Here is a 24,309-nt window from a genome sequence, read left to right on the forward strand (position 1 = left end):
TTCCTTTCCTCCTACAGATGCTGCTCAACCCGCTGAGTTCCTCCAGCAGATTGTTTGTTGTTTAACATCCTGGTGAATTGCCTCTGGATCCTCTCCGGGGTAATCAAATCATTCCTCATGTGCAGTGATCAAAACTGTGGCCTAACTAATATTTTACTTAACGGTGACTAAACAGTGGTACAAGGTTCCCCCCACTTCCTTTTCCTTTAATGTTATTTTTGTCTGGACATTTTCATGGGAATTGTCCAATCACCCATCTCTTCCATTATGAAAAAATAAGAGTACACTGTAGTACAAGATGAAGTACGACACCAAATTGTTTTTGTAAAGAAGGAATGTTTTTGGATGTACACAAGATGAAGCCTTTGCCACTAGAGATTTGGAGAAATCCTAAATTCCAGTTCACTGAATCCCTTAGTACAACATCAGGAAGTTCATTAAACAGCAAGTTTAACTTGGACCTATCTGGGATGATCTGCACTTAATATCAATTGCAGAAAGTTTAGAGTCATTTATAGCAACATAAAGTAACTAAATGATTCAGTTTCTACACTGCAATTTTTTATCTGAACTTTTAATTCATGGAAGAAATAAGTAACATAAACATGAATTTTAGCTTCTTCAGATGATCAATAAAATGTTGATTTGATGAAAATCAGCATTGCATTTAGTATCCCTTGTCACTCATTGCAGGTGCTAAATACTGCTGGAGTCTGAACTTGCCATATAGATAGCTATGTTGTTATAAAACTGAAACTTTACGTTGGTTTATCAATGAAAAGATTCTTTTCTGAGTTGCAGTATAAAGGCTGGCATATTCTGTGATAGTGTTTAAGATTGTCACTCAATGCCTCAGTTTAACAATTCTCACCCTTCCATTCAAGTCTCTTCACAGCCTTACCATTCCATGTCTCTGTAACCTTTTATATACCTCTGAGGACTCCTGTCTTTCTCCAGTTTTGGTTTCATATGCATCTTCCCCTTATTTGCCTCACCATAGCCTGCCATTCTTTCAGATATTAGGAACCTCAACTTTAAAATTCTATCTTAAAACTCCTATGCCCTCACCGCTTCTTGCTCTTCGCTGAAGACATTTATTTGAATAAGCTTTGGGGCATCTAGATTAATGTTCTTTTCTTTGGCTCAGTGTTTTCTTTTGTCTAGTTAAATTCTAGTGAAAAATCTTGGCATGTTTAGTTACATTAAAGATGCTGTTTGTGCCAGCAAGTACTAATCTTACATTCAGAATTAACTTTATTCTAGGACATCAGCACTGAATATCTCCTTGGCTTAAGCTCACTAGTCACTAGAATCTATACCTGATCTCCAAAATACCATAAGTTAAATGATTCTCATAGGTAAGCTTTTAATTTGACTTTGTCACTGGCCATAGCATAACAAAACTTAGTCAGAACAATATTATATGCAAGTCCATGGCTGATTAGTAAGGGACAAAAAATATTACAGATTGTAATTCATTTGGACCATAAGTGATCTCAATTTTTCAGTGGAATACCATTATGGGAAATTTAAACACAAACTGGTTCAAATTGAGGCATTTTTTTTTCTGTTACAAAATTAAGTCAAAGCCAAATTCATGTTTAATATCCATCTTTCTGGGGGTAGGAGGAAAGAAAGTTGTCACAGTATGAGGATCGGAAGTACACTGAAGATCCATGCTGGATTTACTCCAATAACAATTTGCCTGATGTTGTGGATATAAAATAGGATAAGATGTTTATTTATTAGTCACATGCACATTGATGAAATGCGTCTTTTTGCATTACTGAGAATGTGCTGGGGGCAGCCTGCAACTGTTGCCACTCTTCTGGCGCCAACATAGCATGCCCACAACTTCTTAACCTGTACGTCTTCGGAATGTGGGAGGAAACCGGAGCGCCCAGAGGAAACCCACGCAGATATGGGGAGAACATACAAGCTCTTTACAGAACCTGGGTCACTGGCACTGTAATAGTGTTATGCTAATTGCTACACTATCATACACTCCATGTTCAGAGCATCCAAGCTCAAAAGCAAAATTCAGGACTTGAAAACAACTTTGTACTAAAGCAACTTAGCATGAAATTGTTGAAATGGCTGTGTTTTGGGTCCATGTGTGATAGTACTGAAGAAAGTTTGAAAAGTTCTGCTTTTCTGAGGCTGTTTCTGACTGATTCCTTGCATCATTGTAACTCTCACTTCTTTTGGTTACTCATATTAAAAACAAAATGAGTTACCTCCCTTCTCTACTTGTGCAGAGAGATGACACAGATGGTGGGGAAAAAAACATTTAACTGTGTCAGTGTAAGAAAAACTGCAAAATATCAGATGCTTTCATCTTTGCATCCTATTAAGGAGTTTAACATTTGTGTTGGACAGTAAAAAGAAAACGGGTTAGTACAATTTGCCACAAATGATTTTTTTTAAAATTGTGATTACCATTTATTCTTTGTGAAATTGACCAGAATAGATACTGGTCTCAGCAACTATCTTTTGCTTTATATTTTGGAATTCTCCATAAGAATGCATCAGCTGAAGAAAAGATTTCTTTTGTGAATGCCAACTCCAAATACATTCTTAAAATTATGGGGCTGTTAGCAACGATTAAAAGTCTAACTCAACATATTTCTAAAAGCATTAAGTTTTTTTTTACTAAGCCGGACCTGATGAATTTTGTAACTTATTTAATGCCTTCCAAAGCAACATTTGTGTATTGGTATAAGAAAAAAACATTTGCCTCAATTTTCAAAGCTTTTTCCCATCAACATGATAATGCTTATTGGGTCAATTTCAATTTGGAGAAAAAGATGCTTCCCCAGTAACAAATATCTTCCTGTTCAAGCATCGCAGCTAAAAACAAACTGTCTCTACATTCCGGTGCTGCAAAGACAGCTTTCAGTCACCAGAATGATGATAAAGAATGTCTATAGTTTTCAAATGGACCAAAAAACTGCATTCATAACTTATGATTCATGTTCAAGTTTCTCCAAACATGGTGGGAATACCAGGCCCCTGTGACATTCTCATTATAATTCCACGAAACCAGTGCAAGGAACTGAAAATGAAGCATTTGTAAACCCATACAGTGATGAGCCTTTTGAATTCTGACCCAAAAGTGTTTTGATAAGTTCCCCACTGAGTTTTTGAAAGCCAGAATAGAGATAGTTCCAAAAAATCACAATGGTGAAAAGGGCCTATGTACGGTTAAGAACTTGAGATATTAAAGAGAAACAAAGGACTGCAGATGCTGGAATCTAGATGAAAAACACTATGATGCTGGAGGAAATCAGCAGGCCAGGCAGCATCCGTGAAGAAAAGCAGGCTGACAACGTTTCGGGTCAGGACCCTTCTTAAGGACTGAAGATAAGAAAAGGGGAGGCCCAATATATATATTGTGTTTTTCATTGAGATATTAAAGATATTTCCAGTCCTTGCTGAGGCAAATGTTTTCCCTGTATCACAAAGGATCTGATATAGCAAATGGCATTGCTGACAAAAGTTGGTAAAGACCAGAAAGTACATTAAAGTGCAAATTCAAAGAGGCTAGCAAGGCGATTCATTAACATGAAAAACAGAAAATTCTGGCAATACTCAGCAGCTCAGGCCACACCTGCAGGAAGAGGAACAGAACTAATGTTTCAGGTTGAAGACTCTTCATCAGAACTGGAAGGAGAAAAAAGGAGCTCATTATGCTGCAGGGAGAGTGGGGGAGGGTGATGTCTCTGATTGGATAAAACTGGGGTGACCATGGGATAATTTGTAAACAAGGTTATCTGATCAATGAGTGAATGGGGACAGTTAGAGAGTGAGAAAAAAACAAAGAGAAGATGATGTTGGACTGCAAAATGCAGAGCAGGAAGAGATGCCCAGCTGGTCCTCCACTCCCAGAGGAAAAAAAAGCAGGAAAAATAAACAAGCTAAACCAGTATGATGGATAGACAACTGATACAGACAGAAATCAAGTTACTGGAAGTAGCAGAATTCATAATTAAGTCCAGAAGGCTGTAAAGTGCCCTCTCAGAAGATGAGGTTCTGTTTCTCAAGCATACCTTGGGTTTCATTGTAACAGTGGAGGAGGTGACAGACTGACAGATCAGAATGGGAGTAGTTTGGGGAATTAAAGTGGCAGACAACAGGAAGCACTGGGTTACTCCTGTGGACTGAACACAGATGATCTGCAAAGCAATCACCTAATGTGTGATTGTTTTTTTCAGTGTAGAGCAGAGCACATTGTGAACACCAAATGCAGTGCACTAGATTGGAAGAAGGGCAAGTGGCCACTGCCTCACATGGAAATATTGTTTGGCTCTCTGGATGGTGGGAAGAGGTGAAAGGACAAGCATTGCAAAACCTGTGGTTGAAAGGGGAAGTGCCATTAGAAGGGGGGTAGTTGGTGGCAATGGAAAAGTGGACCAGGGAGTTGCAAAGGAAACAGTCCCTGTGAAATGCTGAAAGGGGAGGAGGGGAAAGATGTGCCTGGTGGTGGAATCTCTTTGAAGATGGCAGAAATTTCAGAGAATGATCTGTTGAATGCAGGAGCTAGTGGGGTGGAAGGTGTGGACCAGGGGAACTCTATCTTTGTTCTGCCCAAGGAGAGTGGAGGTGAGAGCAGAGGCACGGGAAGTAGCTATGCTGCAGTCAAGGGTTTTGTCAACAATAGTGGAAGGGGATCCACAGTTCAGGAAGTAGGAAGACATTTCAGAGGCACCTGAAGAGAAAGTCTCATCACTGGAGCAAAATAACTCTTCAGTGACTTCATTGAATAGTTACTGCAGACTAGTGTATTGAGTACAAAGATCAGCATCTATGGTTCATGGTGATGGTGATACTGATTCTGATAATAGAAATCTATCATCCAAAAATTATGAGTGCTGTGAACTGAATTCATCAGCCTCTGTGCTTGAGTTTACATATGCACTGTTGCATCAGTATAGTCCTTGTAATCATATCCTCTGATGTTCAATGATGTGTCCTTCTGAAGATTATTTAGACTCTGATTGGTTTTGAAAACTGGAAACATTCATGACAAAGTGTTTTAGAATACTAGCTGCCTTAACTCTACTCTTTGAAATTCTTTCCTATACTGACCATCTCTATTTTTAAAAGCTGGCTCAAAATTTTTTCTTTCAAATGAAGCAGTTGTCCCTTCTTCTCAACTGTTGAATTGTAGTTTTTTTTTTATCCAGTTTATTTTTCCTTCCCCCTTCTCTATATGGTAAAGTAATGTGGGAAGATTTCTACATCAAGGTAATATACTAGTTGCAAGCCATTGTGTTTGTTAATGACTCATGTTTATTTCTGGAGCAGAGAACTGTAGTTGAGCAAAGCATTCACCTGGTATCGCATCATCTGCAAGTCTGCGCGTATAATAAAATAAAAGCTTTGTACATTTCACAGCTCCCCCAGTATCAAAAGGAAATAATCTATGAACTGACTGGCCTTCAGATTCTCTGGACATATTAAAGAGCTTCACAGTCAAGGAATTATTATTGAAGTGTAGTCGCTCTTGTTATGAAGGTAAATGCAGCAGTAAGGTCCTTAAAAGATCAAATGAATTGAGTGACAAGTTAATCTGCTTTTGGTCAGGAATATTGGATATTAGAAGAACTCCCTGGTTTTGATTTATCGATGCCATGGGATCTCTTTCATCCTCACGGTCTTGGTTTAATATCTCATTTGAAAGATATCGCCATTGACAATGGAACACGATGGGCCAATTTTAATTAGTGCCAGGATTCTTGGTGCCACCAGAATTTGCTGGATAAGCTAAGACTCTGCAGTCTTTAGTCAGACTCTTGGTGAAAATAACATCTACCTTTGATGATTCCTTCAGAAAGCAATTCTGCTATTTAAAATCAACTTCACTCCTTTCCATTGGAGGACTTAACTCTTTCTTCACCTTCACTGTTGTCAAATTTCAAAGGTTTAAAATTAGTCCCTGTGTTAGTCTGTAATGTGTTTTCAAATCACAGATTGAAGCTTGTTTGACCTACCTGGAGGTCGGTGACCAGTGGTGTTCTGCAGGGATCTGTTCTGGGACCCCAGCTCTTTGTGATTTTTATAAATTACTTGGATGACAAAGTGGAGGGATAGGTTAGTAAGTTTGCAGATGACATGAAGGTTGGAGGTGTTGGATAGTGTAGAAGGTTGACGTAGGTTACAATGGGATATAGATGCAGAGTTGGGCGGAGAAGTGGCAGATGGAGTTCAATCCAGAAAAGTGTGAAGTGATACACTTTGGAAGAATTAACTTGAAACGGAGTACAAGGTTAATAGCAGGATTCTTTGTAGTGTGCAGGAACAGAGGGACCTTGGGGTCCAAGTCCATAGATCTCTCAAAGTTGCTGCGCAAGTTGATAGGGTGGTTAAAAAGGCGTATGGTGTCCTGGCCTTCATTAGTTGGGGGATTGAGTTCAAGAGCTGTGAGGTAATGTTGCAGCTCTATAAAACTATGGTTAGACCACATTTAAAGTACTGTGTTCAGTCCTGGTCACCTTATTATAGGAAAGATGTAGAAGCTTTAGAGAGGATGCAGAAGAGATTTACCAGTATGCTGTCTGGATTAGAGAACATGTCTTATGAGGAAAGGTTGAGCGAGCTGGGGCTTTTCTTTTTGGAGCAATGCAAGATGAGAGGTGACTTGATGAAGGTGTATAAGATTATGAGGGACATGGATAGAGTTGACAGCCAGCATCTTTTCCCCAAGGCAGCAATGGCCAATACCAGAGGACATCTGTTTAAGGTCAGAGGACGAAAGTTTAGGGCAGATGTTAGAGGTAGGTTTTTTTACACAGAGAGTGGTGGGTGCATGGAACGCATTGCCAGCAGAGGTGGTAGAGCCTGATACAATAGGGACATTTAAAAGATTCTTAGATAGACACATGGAAGTAAGAAAAATGGAGGGTTATAGGCTGTGTAGGAGGGAAGGGTTAGATTGATCAGAGAGTAGGTGTATATATAGATCGGCACAAATTCATGGGCAGAAGGGCCATACTGTGTTGTACTGTTCTATGTTCTAAGAGCAGAAGTGAGGAGTATTAGCATATCAGCTAAGTTGATACTGACAAACTAAATGATATTATCCACAAGTTTTATTGTTTACTTATTCCCAAGCATTGCCAGGTGACAGTTGACATAAATTAGAGGAGAACAATTCTCCACTGACCTGTCAGTGTAGAGCTCCATCATCACTGCAACATTTTTTCCTGCTGATCTAGACATTGTTGTGACCACAGTGAAGTTACAAGTTTGGTGTCATTGAAAACATAGGGAGTCGAGGCAAGACCTGGCTATACAACTCTTCAGGCATACTCTATCATTCAATGAGATGGTTGATCCTGCAGATCAAGTCCTTTTTCTCACCTGATCCCCACACCTTCTGCTCGCTTGGTGTCCAGATCGATCTCTGGTTTAACAGCTGAGCACTCACAGCCTTCTGGGAGTATCGCATTAAAAAAAATCCAAAGAAACTTCCAAAGTTAATTATGGACAGTTTTACAAAACTGAGATTAGTCCTGGGGTTGTCCACAGCTGAAACAGATTTATTTAAGGCTCTGTATATGCTGGCTAATTTAAGCTGAAAAATGGGCCTAAAGGAGTTTCTGACCTTTATCTTTTATGACCTCAATAAATAATTAGTAAGGGAATCATTTGGTACTCTCTTAAACTCCTAAGTCAGGTTTCCTTACAACACCACCTACAGGTATAAGTCAAGTAGAATCTTGTGCACCACCTGCAGACTGGTGTACATTATAATCTGAGTAGATAATACAAATGCTGCTAATATACACCAGCCTAAGTACTGAATACAGATTTCTCTGAATGGTGATTCACAAGAAATTGTAATGTCTGATGCTTGCTATAAACACTTTACAGCTACTAATTTTAATTGTGCACAAGAATAAATCTTCCATATCCAGGCTTTGCTGAGCATGTCACCTAATCTGAATCTCTGATTCACCATGGAAAGTTATTATGCATGTGCTGGGTAAATAATATTTTACTTCTACCACATGAACTGACTCAGACGTAGATCTGAGTAGTTCCTCCAAGCAATTGTATTCACTGTGTCCTTTGCTGACATAAACTGATTGTGATGAAGTACAGTTGCCAGATTGAACCAAAGGCAACTTATTAGCGGAGCTTAGTTAAAACTTAATGAAAGATTTTAAAGTTATTGTTATTGACAAGTTAGAGTTCACAGGCAGATGAGCAAATGAATAGTGCCAGAAAAAATATCACCCACCTCCCAATCATCCAGCAGCCCAGTGCGATTAGTGAGCTAAAGTGCTTGTCTAACATTTTAATGGTGCCTGCTCTTTGTCCATTGTGGACAAATGTTTATACTTCATATAAACTGTCATCATATCATTGCTAGCTCCCTTCCCTTCACTTTGGCAAGGATCCTGAATCTTGGCGCAGGGAAAATCCTTTAAGTGACTATTGAGTAGATTGCAGAGAAGTGAAACAAAGCTTCTCATAATAGTATTTCCTGTATCACATGTTACCTCAGGAAAACCTTACACACTCAGGAAAGGGTTATTTGATAGTGTCATCAGTAAGCAATTCTATTGAAAGCTGCAAACAAGCATTAATAGACTGACACCTACCTCTTTTTTCCACAGCCTCGATGCAAAGTTTCACAAAGTTTGGAACAGTGGTTCCCTCGATCTTGCACAGTGTAGCCAGGTGGCAGCCAAATACTCGATCTATGATATAATACAAACACACAACTTGAATTAAGCAATGGACAATCGCATAGATAACGATGCTGGATCTTTTCTTTGATTCCTTAGATAAGCTAACCCCATTCTCTTGTATTTTCAATCGTCACTCTGAATCAGCAGAAACGTTATCAGTGAATGAATAGATATTAATAAATATTTGAACATGCGAAGTAATTACTGCTGGAGTACTGAGCAATGCAACTAAGTAGTAGCTGATTCTATAAAACTATTATTTCTGAATTAGTTACAGAGCTTTTCAATCTGTTTTTGTTTCTATCATATGTTACTGCTGATACAGTTATGAAACCTCTTTCAAATACTTGGACATTTCAGTAAGTTGCACATTAGCAGTGAAAAAATAATGAATAATGTAAGTAGTGTTTTCAAAAAAAAAGTTAGATATATTCACACTTAATCTTCAGTGTTTGTATGAACTCTACTTATTTAATATGAAGTAGATTTGAATTCTATTGTATTATAAACATAAAACAATAATTTTAATCACATCAGATATCACAGAATAACAGTATTGCTATGAAACAATAGAATAGCTGATGATTCTGAACAAAATACAAATTAGACAGTCTTGTGACGGTTTGAAGTTCCTCATGTATGGAGAAGTTAAAGCTGAGAAAATTAATTTTAAAACCTGGGCTGAATTCATAGTAGGTGGTATAGAGATAATAAAATAAACAAAGCAGCCAAAGCTTTAGCAAGGAATCACTTGCATTAACATTATTGTGAAACTAAGTACATTGTTGATGAAAATCAAAATAATGCAGATGTTAGAAATCTGAAATAAAAGCAGAAAGTGTTAGAAGCACTTATTAGAACATAGAACAGTATAGTACAATACAGGCCTTTTGGCCTACAGTGTTGTGCTGACCTTTAAACCTTGCCTAAGACTATTGAACCGCTTCCTCCCACATATCCCTCTATTTTAAGTTCCTCCATATGCCTCCAGAATTATTGGGTCAGGCAATGTCTGCAGAAAAAGAACCAGGGCTAATGTTTCAAATTGGAGGTGCTGAGAGTCTAGAATCTGAAGGACTGAAGGGTCTCGAATCTGAAATGTTAACTTTGTTTCTCTTTTCACCGATGCTGCCTGACCTGCTGAATGTTTCCAGCATTTACTGTTCTTAAATATGTTGTTATTTTTTTCAATACCTTAATCATGATTAGATCATTATTTTCTGTGATAATGCATTTAAAGGCATCACCCCTTACATGTCTTCCTCTGCTTCTTCCAAATTTAAGATCATTCAGAATTCTGCTGCCCACATCCTAACTTGCATCAAGTTCAATTTACTGTTTCCTCTGTGCTTGTTGGCTGACTCTGGCTCCTGTTTAAGCAAGTTCTTCATTTTAGAACTCTTAATATAATTTGCAATTCATTCCATGGTCACGTCCATCCCTGCTTCTAAAATCTCCAGAAATATGTCCTTCCGTAACTCTGGACTCCGGCCCATGCAATTGTCCTCCCTTGGCTTTTGTGTCTTCAGCTGGCAAAGTCAGATGTTAGACCATAAGACATAGGAGCAGAATTAGGCCATTCAGTCCATTGAGTCTGCTCTGCCATTCGATCATGGCTGATTTATCTTTCCCTCTCATCCCCATTCTCCTGCCTTCTCCCCATAACCTTTGATGCCCTCACTAATTAAGAATCTATTAACTTTATCTACTTTAAATATACCCAAAGATTTGGCCTCCACAGCCATCTGTGGCAATGAATTCCACAGATTCACCACCCTTTGGCTAAAGAAATTCCTCCTCACCTCTGTCCAAAGGGACGTCCTTCTATTCTGAGGCTGTGCCCTCTGGTCCCAGACTCTCCCACTACTGGAAACATCCTTTCCACTTCCACTGTATCCAGGCCTTTCAATATTCAGTAGGTTTCAATGAGATCCGCCCTCATCCTTCTAAACTCCAGCGAGTATAGACCCAGAGCCGTCAATCGCTCCTTATACATTAACCCTTTCATTCCAGAAATCATTCTTGTAAACCTCCTCTGGACTCTCTCTACTGCCAGCCCATCCTTCCTTAGATATGGGGCCCAAAACTGCTCACAATACTCCAAATGTGGTCTGACCAATGCCTTATGAAGCTGTTCCGGAGTATGTTCAGGATGCTGTTCCAATATCTACCTGATACTGTCCCTTTGTTTCCTCCTTCGAGGCACTCCTTCAAACTCTCTCTTTGATCAAGTTTTAGTCATCTGGTTTAGCATCAATATCATGCTGTTATTAACCCTCCCATCTTGGAGCATCTTTTTGTACGATGTAAATGGAAATTATTGCTATTAAGTGTAAATTGATCACAATATGATGCAGGAAGTGGGATGTCCAGAACTGGAATGAACAATGTAAGAAACTGGCCTTGAAATGTTGTTGTGTTGGGTGATGCAATTTCATTAGGAAATCCTTCACAAACGATGCATTGCATGAACTCTGTGCTTTTCTTTCCAATCCCTTCATGCGTTCCACACACTAACGCAGAGAGGTATCCTGATATGTTCAACAGCATCTAATGGACACTTGAATGGTTTCATATTTTTGTGATTTCCATGCCTCATGAGGGTCAGTGAATAACACGCATGCAGAAATAGGCTTTAGTAGCATATGCAAAGCCTGCTTCAGATGCCCAAAGGACCTCCTTAGGCAAGCCCCACATGTTAGTGCCTGGTACTGCAAACTTTCTTCAAAGAGGGCAATGAAGTTAAAATCTTACTCCTTGTGATGTTCTCCCTCAGGATATATCCAACTTCTCCCACATCCCAGATGTGAGCCTCACCACCAACCTGAACCCCAGTAGTTGACCGCAACACACCCAACGAACCAATCACAATGGCACCCCGTCCCCACAGATTGCTTAAATCCAAACTCAATTCTCCCACAGACTGATGCCAAATCCGAAATGGTGCCTCCCTTCCCGTAAACATCCCTTTCATGACTCGTGAACCAGAGCGCTAATCTTACGGAGCAGGTCTCTCCGTAATGATGCAGCTCATTGATCACCAACTTGTAGTACTTTAATCACATAAGGCTAATTCAATGGCATATGACCATTTGAACCTCATGTTCTATATAGATTTACCGTAGCAGGCAGCAAAGAAAAATACTCATTGCTCCACCCCAATTGGTCCACTGAATGGCCTTTTCTTTTCTAGACATTTATATCTCCATAACCAACGACATTGAATAATTGTGAAAGTACAAAGGTGAAGAACGAAATGTAAAACAGGTGAATCTAATGCCAAATTAAGTACGTTAACAGAAATAAGAATTGTGGAGAAAAATGAAAAAAAATAGATGAAGGAAAAGTAAAGAAACATTAATTTTACAATTTGGGGTTAGGTTTAAATTTCATCCACAATTAGTACCTCAAGGAATGAGATTTGACACTCAAATACAGCAGCTTCACACCCTTCATATTTTAACAATGCAACTGACACTATGTTGAGAAGTCGATTTAATTAAATGAATGCTGGAGTGAATCAAAATGGGATGTTAATGTTTAACTTATTTCTACGCTGCACCTGAAGTTGCTGGACTATTTGACACTAAATCATGGCTCATCATATTACTATCACCATTACTTTGGTAGCAAATCTTGGCCCAGTCATAGATTCATGGAGCTTTACAGCATGGAAACAAGCCCTGCCGACCAAGCTGTCAATCTAAACTAATCCCATTTGTCTGCATTTGGCCTATATCCCTTTAAACTTTTCCTATTCAAGTACCTGTCCAAATGTTTTTTTAAATATTGTAATTATATCTGCCTTTACCACCTCCTCTGGCAGCTTGTTCCATATACCCACCATCCTCTGTATGAAAAACCTGCCTCCCCAGCTCCCTCTATCATCATGCATTACCATTCCCTTGGGAAAGAGCAGATTGTACTTCAATGGGTTTAGAATGAGACCATCAAAGCCACAGGGAGTGCATTAGTAACAATACTCAATGTGACCCAAGAAACAATAAACTGATGTAACATAAGACCCTAATGTTGCATATGGAAAGAATAATTCCATGAAAGTGGGGCAGAAATAGAATTAGACAGCAGTGTTTGTTCCACAGAGTAATTATTTCAAATGTGATTTAGACTACGTACTTTATTACAAACATTTACAATCAATAAATACATTGGACTTCTAACAGATCACAATTAAAATAATCACTGGTCAAATGTTTATTTAGTTTTCTTCCTAAATATGAGCGGCCCTATGTAGCTGCAATTTGTTTTTCTGTGATGGAATAAATTTCAACTGCTCTCCATCTCATTGTCTCAGATCTTTCTTTGATCAGTGACCCATGTGAGCTCACTGATTGCCTGCTCTTGAACCCATTTTTACCTGGCATGGGTCACTGGGTGCAGCCTTCCCTTGGAATCTGTTTGGCGAGGCCCGGTAAGAGCCAGCCCACCCCAGGTTTACCGGGTGTCAGAGCTGTCATTAAAAATTCTCACTCCATAACCATTTAGAAACCAAAATTAGCCCATGTAAAAAAAAATTGTGGAGCAATTACAAACAATTAAAAGATTTAAATAGTTATCATTTTTCCTGCAATCAATTTTTTCCATTATAATGAATGGTCTCACTAAACCAGTACCTGGGTAACCTTGCAAAGTTCAGAGGGCTAGATTTCACAACCTAAGTTCTGGAAAACCTACAGATATTTCTGCTCCCCCTCTGGACACAACAAACAACCAGCTGTTAATTGGAAGATTAGGCCATTATTTCCAGAGTACAGACTGTGGAAATGATGTTTCAGAGATATCCTGGATTTCAATGAATTCTCTGAATTACAATGAGAAGGTCTTCACCTGAAAACATTCAAGCAGCAGAGTATCCATTCCACTGGTGTTTGGGATGGAAGTTAAACTGCCTAAAACTAGAGAATCTGAGGTTATTCTTCTTGGACCAACAAATGTTAAGAGGGGATTTGGCAGCCATGGCTGGTTGGAGCGTAACTATTCCTACTAGCGGATTTTTCAAGGGCCAGTGGATACAAATTTTACATTCCTGGGCAAAAGGGAAGAAAAGAAGGTTGTGATGATTTTTTTTCAAATAGAGTAAATACGATCAGGCAATCAGTGGCCATTAAGATAGTGGAAACAGTGTCTTCAGAGAGAAACTGGATGGGCATGAGGCTATGGGGAGGAGCAGGGAAATGAGACAAATTGGATTGCCCTGTTAAGAGCTAGCACAGATAAACTGATTGGTCTCCTTCTGTACCATCACAATTCAACAATTCTATAATTCCTGCCATGTTATTTTGAAAAATTAACTCTGGTTGTGTCTTAAACAGTTACACAGAATAATATATTATATGGTATTTACTGCACAGGAACTGGTCATCTAACCCAATTTGTCTATGCTGGTGGTTGTGCCCTAAACAGGGTTCCTTCCATCTAAGTATATTTAATCCCATCAGAACTCCCTTCTATTCCATTGCTCTCATGGACTTACCAGTTTCCACTTAATGATAATTTATACTATTGTTCTCAATCATTCTTTGATTGTGTATTTCACATTCTAATTACTCTCTTGGTAAGTGAGCATCTCGCAAATTCCTCATTAGCTTAATGATTATTCTATATTTATGATCCCTGGTTTTGCATTCCTTCTCAAAATGGAAAGATATTCTCTACATCTACCCTATACAACCTCATAATTTTAAAGATCCCTATTTTTGTCACAGTAATATAATTATTGCAATAAGAAAATTTTAATGTACCTAAATATACTTTAATATACCACATGTGTGTTTAATGCTGTTATTCAGTTAGTTTCTTTCATGCTTAACTGTATAAAGTTGCAAGCAATTTATCTACTTCTGCACAATAAAGTTACTTTAATATGGAAGATTGCATGTTACAGATGTTATCGAGTTTATTTTCTTGAGAATATCTTCATGCTTACAACAATGCAGAGAAAATAATTAAAACAGTGTGTCTGAATTCCAAACTGGCACACTCCAAAAATAGCACTCCAATAATAAAATACAGCAGATGCTGGAAATCTGAAATAAAATAAATCCAGAAAATATTGAAAATGTTCAGCAAATGTGGCAGCATCTGTAGGGAGAAACAAAGTTAATGCTTCAGTTTGCCAACTTTTTATCAGATCTTGTTCTGATGAAAGGTCATCAATCTAAAATATTAACTCTATTTTTCTTTCCACAGTTGAAAATAGACTCGCTGAGTATTTCCAGGATTTTTGCATTTTATTCCAAAATCAGATTTTCTGGTTTTAAAGAAAAAGGGGTTACACCAGGTGCCAGAATATTGCCCATTTTAATTCTACTGTTTTCGCATTGATCAGAAGTGATTCTTTAAGAAGTTATGATTCACTGAAGTATTACGGAGACACTACAAAAATAATTATTCTGATTTTTCAAATAAAATTCTTCTATTGATTACAGTGCCAAAAACATATCATTACTTAAAATGAACTTAGAGTCAATTATTAAGATTCTGGTGAGACTGTGCATTTGCTTATAGATAATGCTTGACTGAAATTTGCCTTTTAATTTAGTTTTGAAGTATTTGATTCAAGACATCAGTTTAGGTGCCAATTCTTCTTGTCCTTCTGTATTTAATATGCATGATATTAATTACATTAATTAAAATGTTGGGAAAGAAAAAACTTAGTATTAAGTTTATCAGCCTCTGAGGAAAATGAGATATTTGGTTTAAACAGTCATTATTATAGAATTTGAAGACATTATTCTTCGGAGCATATGGAAACTCTGTAACCCTAAAAATTAACCAGTATATAATAGTTATCCTGCAGGTAAAAACTCTAAGTTTGAAGAAAACAGATGGCTGAAACATATCAATGCCAGGTCAACAACTTCCAACCAAATTGTCTCAGTGTTTTTCTAAATAGTTTAAGTTATTCCTTCATGGCTTCCCTGCACACATTGCTTACTGCAAGAGTATTGAATAAAGCAATGTCATAGAGTCATTGAGGAATACAGCATGGAAACAAAACTTTCAGCCCACTGAGTCTGCGCCGACCACCTGCTTACACTACTCCTACATTAATCACATTTTTTTAAATTCTCCCCACATTCTCATCAACTCCACCCAGATTCTATCTCTCACCCACATACTGGGGACAAATTACAGTGGCCAATTAACCTACCAACCCGCATATCTTTGGGATGTGATAGGAAACCAGAGCACCCGGAGGAAACCCATGCAACCACAGGGAGAAGGTGAAAACTCCAAAGGCATAATGAGCTTGAAAAATCCACAGTGGCTTAGCCATTTGGATTCAGAATTGGCTTGCCCATAGAAGACAGAGGGTAGTTGTTGATGGGACATGTCCTGGCTGGAGATTGGTGAATAGTGGTATTCTGTAGGAATCCGTACTGGGATCTCTGCTGTTTGTGATATATATCTATATATCTATCTATCTATATCTATCTATATCTATCTATCTATCTATCTATCTATCTATCTATCTATCTATCTATCTATCTATCTATCTATCTATCTATCTATCTATCTATCTATCTATCTATCTATCTATCTATCTATCTATCTATCTATCTATCTATCTATCTATCTATCTATCTATCTATAAATGACTTGGATGAAAATGTGGATGGGTGGGTTAGTAAGTTCGCTTGGTGATTAGAGGTGTTGTGGAGAGTGTAGAAGTTGACAAAGGAGACAGCAGCACATAGATTAGTTGCAGATATGGGCAGAGAATTGCCAGTTGTTTAATCTAGCCAAGTTTGGGGTGTTGCACTTTGGGAGATCAAATGCAATGGCATAGTACACTGTTAATGGTAAAACCCTTAACAGTGTTGATATACAGAGGAATCTTGGGGTCCAAGTCCATAGCTCCCTGAAAGTGGTTGCATTGATTGATAGGGTGGTAAAGAAGGCATATGGCATGCTTGCCTTTATTAGTTGAGGCACTGAGTTCAAGAGTTGGGAAGTTACGTTGCAGCTTTATAAAACTCTGTTTAGGCCACATCTGAAGTATTGCATTCAATTCTTGTTGCCTCATCTTTAGAAAGATATGGAGGCTTTGGAGAAGGCGCAGAAGAGGTTTACCAGGATGCTGCCTCAATTAGAGGGCATGTGCTATTAGGAGAGATTGGACAAACTTGGGTTGTTTTCTCTAGAGTGGCAGAGGCTGAGGGAAGACCTGATAGAAGTTTATAAGATTATGAGAGGCATAGATAGAGTAGATAGCTGGTATCTTTTTCTCAGGGTTGAAATATCTAAACTAGAGGACATGTATTTAGGTGAGAGGGGGCAAGTTCGAAGGAGATTTGCAGGGCAAGTTTCTTTTTTAAACACAGATACTGGTTGGTGCCTGGAATGCACTGCCAGGTGTGATAGTGGAGGCAGATACTGTAGAGGAGTTTAAGAAACTCTTAGATAGGCACATAATTATGTCGAGAATGGAGGGATAGGAACATTGTGAAGACAGAAGGGATTTTAGGTGTTTAAATACTAGTTTAATTAGCTCGGCACAACATCATGGGCCGAAGGGCCTGTTCCTGTGCTGTACTGTTCTATGTTCTAAAAATACTAACATCACTTCTAGGGAATCTTGATCGGCTTTCTTTCAGCTGCACATTGCTGCCTCCTTAACTATATACCACAGACTGGAAAAGAAGACTCTTTTATATAACAACTCAGGACAACTACATGTTACGTCTCAGCAATACAAATGGTCATTGCTGTTAAAGAGTAATGCAGATGATCACATTTTGATGCTGGAGTTACCATTTTTTAATTTTAGAAAGGAAACTGTTAGAACTTCAAGGTATACTTGTACACGGATTTAGCAAACATTTCTTGATGAAATCTGTGTGCTGTAGAGAAAAGATAAAAATCCACAGCACATCTGCAATACTTCTGTCATAACTTTTTCAGAAGGACTGTAATAAAGACATAACCCACATCCTCACTTTATTTTGAAGTTCCCAGTGACCATTTTTGGAATCAATGCCTCAAGTTTCCCCAAATGGGCTTCATCATCAGAGGAAGGTAGGGGCTAGGCCATAGCTTCCTGTTGTTGCGAATTCCTCCGCCCCTGGCTTCAGAGAAACTAAGTATATACATTATGCTGATGCTCCAAATGTGCCTAGGTTCCAAATGGTGGATGCAAAATTCAGCTGAAGATTTAAAGAGAGACTTCATTCGTAATATTTTCTGAAGACAGCATGTAAAGGAGACAAGAACATAGAACCGTGCAGCACAGGAAAAAGGTCCTTCGGCCCACAATGTCTGTGTCGATCATGATGCTAAATGAAACTAATCCTTGCACATGATTCAAATCCCTCTATTTCTTTCATGTCCCCCTATTCCTTTCATGTTCATGTGTCTGTCTAATTGCCTCTTAAATGTTACTATTGTGTCCGCTTCCACCATTACCCCCGGCAGCACGTTCCAGGCACCTACCACTTTTTGTGTGAAAAGAAGTTGCCCCGCACACCTCCTTTAAACATTCTGCTTCTCACATTAAAGCAATACCCTCTGGTAATTGACATTTCTATCTGGGAAAGAGACTCTGTCAATCTACCTTATCAATGTCTCTCATAATTTGACAAACATGTATCAGGTCTCCCCTCAGCCTCCAACACTCCAGAGAAAACAATCCAAGTTTGTCCAACCGCTCTTTATAGCTAATGCTGTCTAATCCAGGAGTCTATTTTCAAGTTTGAGGATCTACAAACTTCAACACTATCCTAGTGCCTGTTCTCCATTTCTCCTGTCTAACAAAGGAGCCAACAACTAGGGCCATAATGTGCATCCTCTATAGTCAACAGGTGCCTAAGGTGCACACCTAGTTGGATCCAATTCTACTCCAGATTTTGCTTTGGACTTCAGATTTACTTGTGAAAAGGACTATTAATTCTCATTGTCTTGAAGAATAATTTCACATGCCCTGATACTCTATTTTAACTGTGCACCTGGAATAAAGGACAGAATTTCTGGTTTGCTACCTTCAGATGCTGGTCTGTTTCCATGCCCCAATAAAACGTTGCTTATCTTTGAAATCAGAAAATAACAGTCAGATTTTAGGTCTTATTTTGAGTGTTAGCTGTCATGGCACTGATACATATGAGGCATGTGGATCTCAAATTGTGTGTCATTTAGTCAAAGACTCTTCACAGACTGTCTCTGAAACATGCAAGCCACAATCTTCAACAGGGTGGCAAAGTCTTAAAACAACAATTTTTCTTCATGGCCTATGTTATATGCACTGCAGGAATAGAGCAGAAAATAATAATTTGCAGTTTTTGAATAAAAAAATGATGCTCCATTGACAATAAACAAGTTCCTTAACATTTTCTTTATCAGGTTCCTTGATTTGCAAAGGATGGGCTGGTGAAGATCTCAAAATCACAAATGGGACCTTTGAATTTAAATAACTGTTGAGTTCAAAATAAACTGTCCATAAGATACACATTTAAATAAATAAATGTTTATACTTGAATTGAATGATTTGGCTCCCTCCTTTGGACAATTTTATTACAGATGAATTAGTTCAGCAAATGTGATAAACTCAGCCTGCACATAATTCTGAAGATTCTTCTTAATTTGTTTTTGAACTAATGCAAGACACCAAGCTAACGTTAAACAAATATGCTAATAAAAGGAAAACATACACCCAGTTGTGCTGTGTCCAAAGAAGAGTTGCTCTTATCAAGATTGTCCAATTTGTAGCAAGATACAAGTGATTGCGATTTCCACATTGTTACATTACTGCCAATGAAACATGTTGAACAGGATTTTATCTTGATTAGATAGAACATAGAACATTAAAGCACAGTACAGGCCTTTCGGCCCACAATGTTGTGCCAACATTTTATCCTGCTCCAAGATCTATCTAACCCTTCCATCCCACATAGCCCTCCATTTTTCTATCATTTATGTGCCTGTCTAAGAGTCTGTTAAATGTCCTGAATTTACCTGCCCCCACAACCTCTGCCGGCAGTGTGTTCCACGCACCCACCACTCTCTGTGTAAAAAATTTACCTCTGACACTCTCCCTATACCTTCCTCCAATCACCTTAAAATTATGTCCCCTCATGTTAGCCATTTTCACCCTGGGAAAAATACTCGATCTATGCCTCTTATCATCTAGTACACCTCTATCAGGTCACCTATCACCCTCCTTTGCTCCAAAGAGAAAAGCCCTAGCTCACTCAAACTATCCTCATAAGGCATGCTGTCCAATCCAGGCAACATTCTGGTAAATCTCCTCTGCACCCTCTCTAAAGCTTCCACATCTTTCCTATAATGAGGCAACTGGAACTGAACACAAGTGTGGTCTGACCATAGTTTTACAGAGCTGCAACATTACCTCGCGGGTCTTGAACTCAATACCCTGACTAATGGCCAACACACCATAAGCCTTCTTAACAATCCTATCAACCTGCATGGCAACCTTGAGTGAACTATGGATGTGGACCCCAAGATCCCTCTGTTCCTCCATACTGCTAAGAGTCCTGCCATTAACCTTGTATTCTGCCTTCAAATTCGATCTTCCAACATGTATTACTTCACACTTTTTTGGGTTGAACTTCATCTGTCACTTCTCAGCCCAACTTTACATCCTATCAATGTCCTGTTGTAACCTATAGCAACCTTCTACACTATCCACAACACCACCAACCTTCGTGTCATTTGCAAACTTACTAACCCACCCATCCACATCCTCAAAGTCACTTATAAAAATCACAAAGAGCAGGGGCAAAAGTTACCACAGCAGAATAATGGCACTTTCATAAGCAGGAGAAGATTTATCCTTTAAAAATAAGCCGGAACAACTCTGCCCTCTGTGTTCTTGAAAAATACAGGCCTTCTCCTGTTCCTCTACACTGACAGTTGCATCTTTGCTGACAAGCAAGCTCCTCTCACATTCTGTATATTTAGCTTTTTAGAGGAGTTGGAGCAAATTAATTTTCTTCTGTCTGTTCAGCTGCAGAGATTTCTATGAATTCTTCAGTATTGAACTTTAAACAGCATTGAGTTAAAGTTGTGCTTAAAATCTCATTTATACTTTATTAATGTCACATATTTTTACAATTTTGCCTCATTTTAGAGGCATCTCTGTAGCTAAATTTTCAAAGGTAGAATTTAGTCCTGTTTACTTGTCCTGAAATAATTCCAGCTTCTCAGGTTAATTTGTTTACAGATCTCAGGAAATCTCTGTACAAAGAGTGAACAAGAAAAAAAAACCCTGATGTTATTTAGGGATTGAGGTTCTATGTATTTTTTTTCCCTATTGATTGGAGCTTTCTGTTTCTTTGTTTAGAAAGAGATTTCTAAAACTTTGAGCCCCAAAATTAATAAGTACACTGCAGAATGATATGCCAAGTTATGACACTCCATCTTATTGTATGAGGTGACAGCCAGCCCCAACAGACTGATTCACTCATGTGGACAGATAGCCACCATTTCAAGCACCATGATCCATAACTAATAGTTTCTGCTTTTGAAGTAGTGAATAAAACTACTTCACAACAGAGTCACTGCCACAATTAGTTTCATTGATGCCAAGTAATGTACCTTTAATAGAAAAATGATTTTGTCAGCAATAATCTTGATACTATCAATCCCAATGTCAAGGCAGTTCTTTTCCCATTCATAGCATTTACTTTATACCCACAGAAAATTAGAAACTACATTAAGACATAATATAATATTTGGTTACTGATGCTCAGAACATTCTGTTTTAATGAAAATTTCACATTCTATGAACAAAATTAAAGAGAACCTCCATTAACCAGTATTTGAGTTGAATCAGGATTAGAATGAGTGGGAGATGAACATGATGCTCTGTTGAATGTGAATCAGGATCATAATAAATATGTTAAGTGAGGAAGTTCTACCTTTTATGGAATTTTAAGGACCACTCTAATTGAGCAATAATAAATGTGATAATGGTATAGCATACTATAATGGTCATGATACGTTTTAGCAAGCCATGGTTATTTTGGCAGGATGTGAAGCTGATACCTTAAAATGACCTTGATTAGCTAAAATTAATCATTGCTCCACATTTCATCTACTGCTTTAATGATCTGAAAGTGAGAGCAAAAGTCTTTGAAATTGATATGTCTATTCTGTTCTGATGTTCTTTGACTTTCCATTTGAACAATATGTTTACGATAGCTTTCATGTGCATAGGTTTAAATAAAATGCCCCATTTAAAAAAAAAATCAATAGCATGTTCACAAAAATAATTATTTGGCAAATGTTCTGAACAATGTACTTATTTGTATTCTAGCAATCCATCACCTTTGATTTTCATACTATTGTGGGCAAAATTCATTATTTTTCTTAAGTGCAATCCAGGTAAAACAAATCCTTCATTTTTTAGCTAAGCTGTGTGACTACTCATTAGGTTCTTGCTGCTAAGTCTCAACTGTTTTAGGAAATACTGAGAAATGACGTGAGAAAATTGTTCATTTTAATATTAGATAAAGGTAAATATCAATAAGGTTAATGGAAGTGGTGCTTCCATTTTCTGAGAGGATATTTTTTGTCTGCTTATATTTTAAATTAATTGTTCAGCTTAATTCCAGTACTAAAGTAGCAGAATTTACATTTATATACCAACTTATCATACTTATTTCAAGAATTTAAGCAATGGACATTTCAACCACGAACTTTCACATACACTGTCCCATGTGCAGCAAATGAAATAAAATACAAGTCAATTTGATTGTGTTCAGGGATAAGTGTAATTTAGAATTTAGGAAGAACCCTTGACATTTCAATTAGTTTCATGGGAGTTTTACACCCACTTCAATGGAGAGACAAGGCTTCACTCTTAACATCACATCCAGAAAACAGCAGTTGCAACAATGTAATACTGATTCAGTTAACAACACTGAGGTGTCAGGCTTGATTCATGTGCTTAAGTGCTGGAGAGGCTTGGATGCACAATCTTCTGCCTCAGAGATAAAAATGATACCGACTGAGCCAAGTTAACACATTGAACATTATGCAAGTGTGTTAACTAGCAATCGTATTGGGAAATAAAGACACTTGGGAAAGGACTTGAATGCATTGTTCGTGGTTGTTTCTGGAAGTTCACTTTACTGCTATTTTAATGTTTGGATAATTTCAATAATCACGTTTGACTGGTCATGTATAGTGGGAGCATGATACAGTAAATATTTGATATAAAATCTCTACCTTTTTTACTACTACACCTCCTGGTTTTCTAAACCACCAGACAATCTTATCTTTTGGGTACAAGGTCCCCACACTACCCCCATACAATTCCTTTTCATAATTCCCTTATTCCTAGATGCTCAGTGCCAACTGTTGCTTTCCTCTGGCTATAAAAAATGTTTTAGACATATTCTTGCGTGCTATACAAATGCAATTTATTATTGATTTGTAGGTGTTTTTGTTGCCAGTTTATGTTGAGCAATATCTGATCTGTGAAAATTTTAAGTAAGATTGGTTTGAACTGTGCTAACCACATGGGGACATCTTGAGATAATTTTACATTATGCAATGCTAGAGTAACTTGCCAGCCTATGTGTGGCATTGGGCATTTTGATAATAATTTGATATTTTGATTTTAAATATGTCATCAAAGAAGCATTGAAATAATATTGGCTCATGGAATTTGTTCAAAGTGGTACTGATATCCCAAATCATAACTGCTTATAATTTGTCAGACTGTTAGATGAGACCAGGGCAAAGACATTATCATACAATTAGACATGTAGAAATGTATAAGTAGATAGGTTACAAAATGGAGAATAATAACATACTATGTTACAAAATGGAGAACTGACTGGTATTATGAGACTTGAACATTCCATTTCTGTGGTCTCATAGGCAGAATTGACTAGTTGGGCCTCTGCTTATCAGTACTGAGGTAGTTCAAACTGGGTACACAAGGTCACTGAAAACCAGGGCCATTGTTCTGGCTCAGAGATAGTGAATAGGGTGTCTGGTAAGCATCATGGGATGACCCATAGCTGTCTATCGCCTATCCATAAGATGGTTAATCCATCCTCTTATACCTGGTTGGGGAGGTATGTAATGTATGTGATCAATTGTTAATATTGTCTGCAGCCAGCAGGTCTGAACAGGAAAATAGGTATAATAATACATGTTTTCCTTTGCTTTGTAGAGAAGTTGTCTGAAATACCAACATCACTGTCACGAACCAGCAACAAAAGAAACACACTGAGCATAATTCAGTGTTAAAAACTATTTTATTAATCACTACTTATGATAATACGTAAAATAAAAGTAAAAATGTTAGTATGTTAGAATTCAAAAATGTTAAACTTCGAACATTAACCCCAAAACTAAACTCTTCGTGTGTGTGTGTGACAAAGTCCAAAATTCCCAGTTCCGGAATGGTTCTTAAAGTTCAGTTCCACAAGCCATAAGGTGAAACATGAGCAAGGGCTTCTTCAACAACCACCGTTGTCTGAAGATAAGATGTAGATGTAGAAAAACATAGAGAGAGTACATACGAAATCCAAATGTTCCACGATGGAACCCAAACGACACTTCAGTGTTTACTCGGTAGTGACTTCCTCACCCCGAAAAGCATCCGAACCGTGGTCGT

At 38.0% G+C, this 24,309-nt stretch overlaps 1 protein-coding gene across 2 annotated transcripts in view; it reads right to left on the bottom strand.

Moving 5' to 3' along the window:
- The window catches only part of arhgap15 (Rho GTPase activating protein 15), a 593,944-nt gene that overhangs the window by 170,889 nt on the left and 398,746 nt on the right, over positions 1-24,309 (bottom strand). For both annotated transcript variants that reach the window (XM_052029237.1, XM_052029228.1), the window contains exon 11: positions 8,610-8,708. In XM_052029237.1, the coding sequence (XP_051885197.1) occupies positions 8,610-8,708 (99 nt within the window). The remainder of the gene's footprint in view (positions 1-8,609; positions 8,709-24,309) is intronic.

This window comes from Pristis pectinata, chromosome 1 (assembly GCF_009764475.1).
Source record: "Pristis pectinata isolate sPriPec2 chromosome 1, sPriPec2.1.pri, whole genome shotgun sequence".
In the NCBI taxonomy this organism is placed as follows: domain Eukaryota; kingdom Metazoa; phylum Chordata; class Chondrichthyes; order Rhinopristiformes; family Pristidae; genus Pristis; species Pristis pectinata.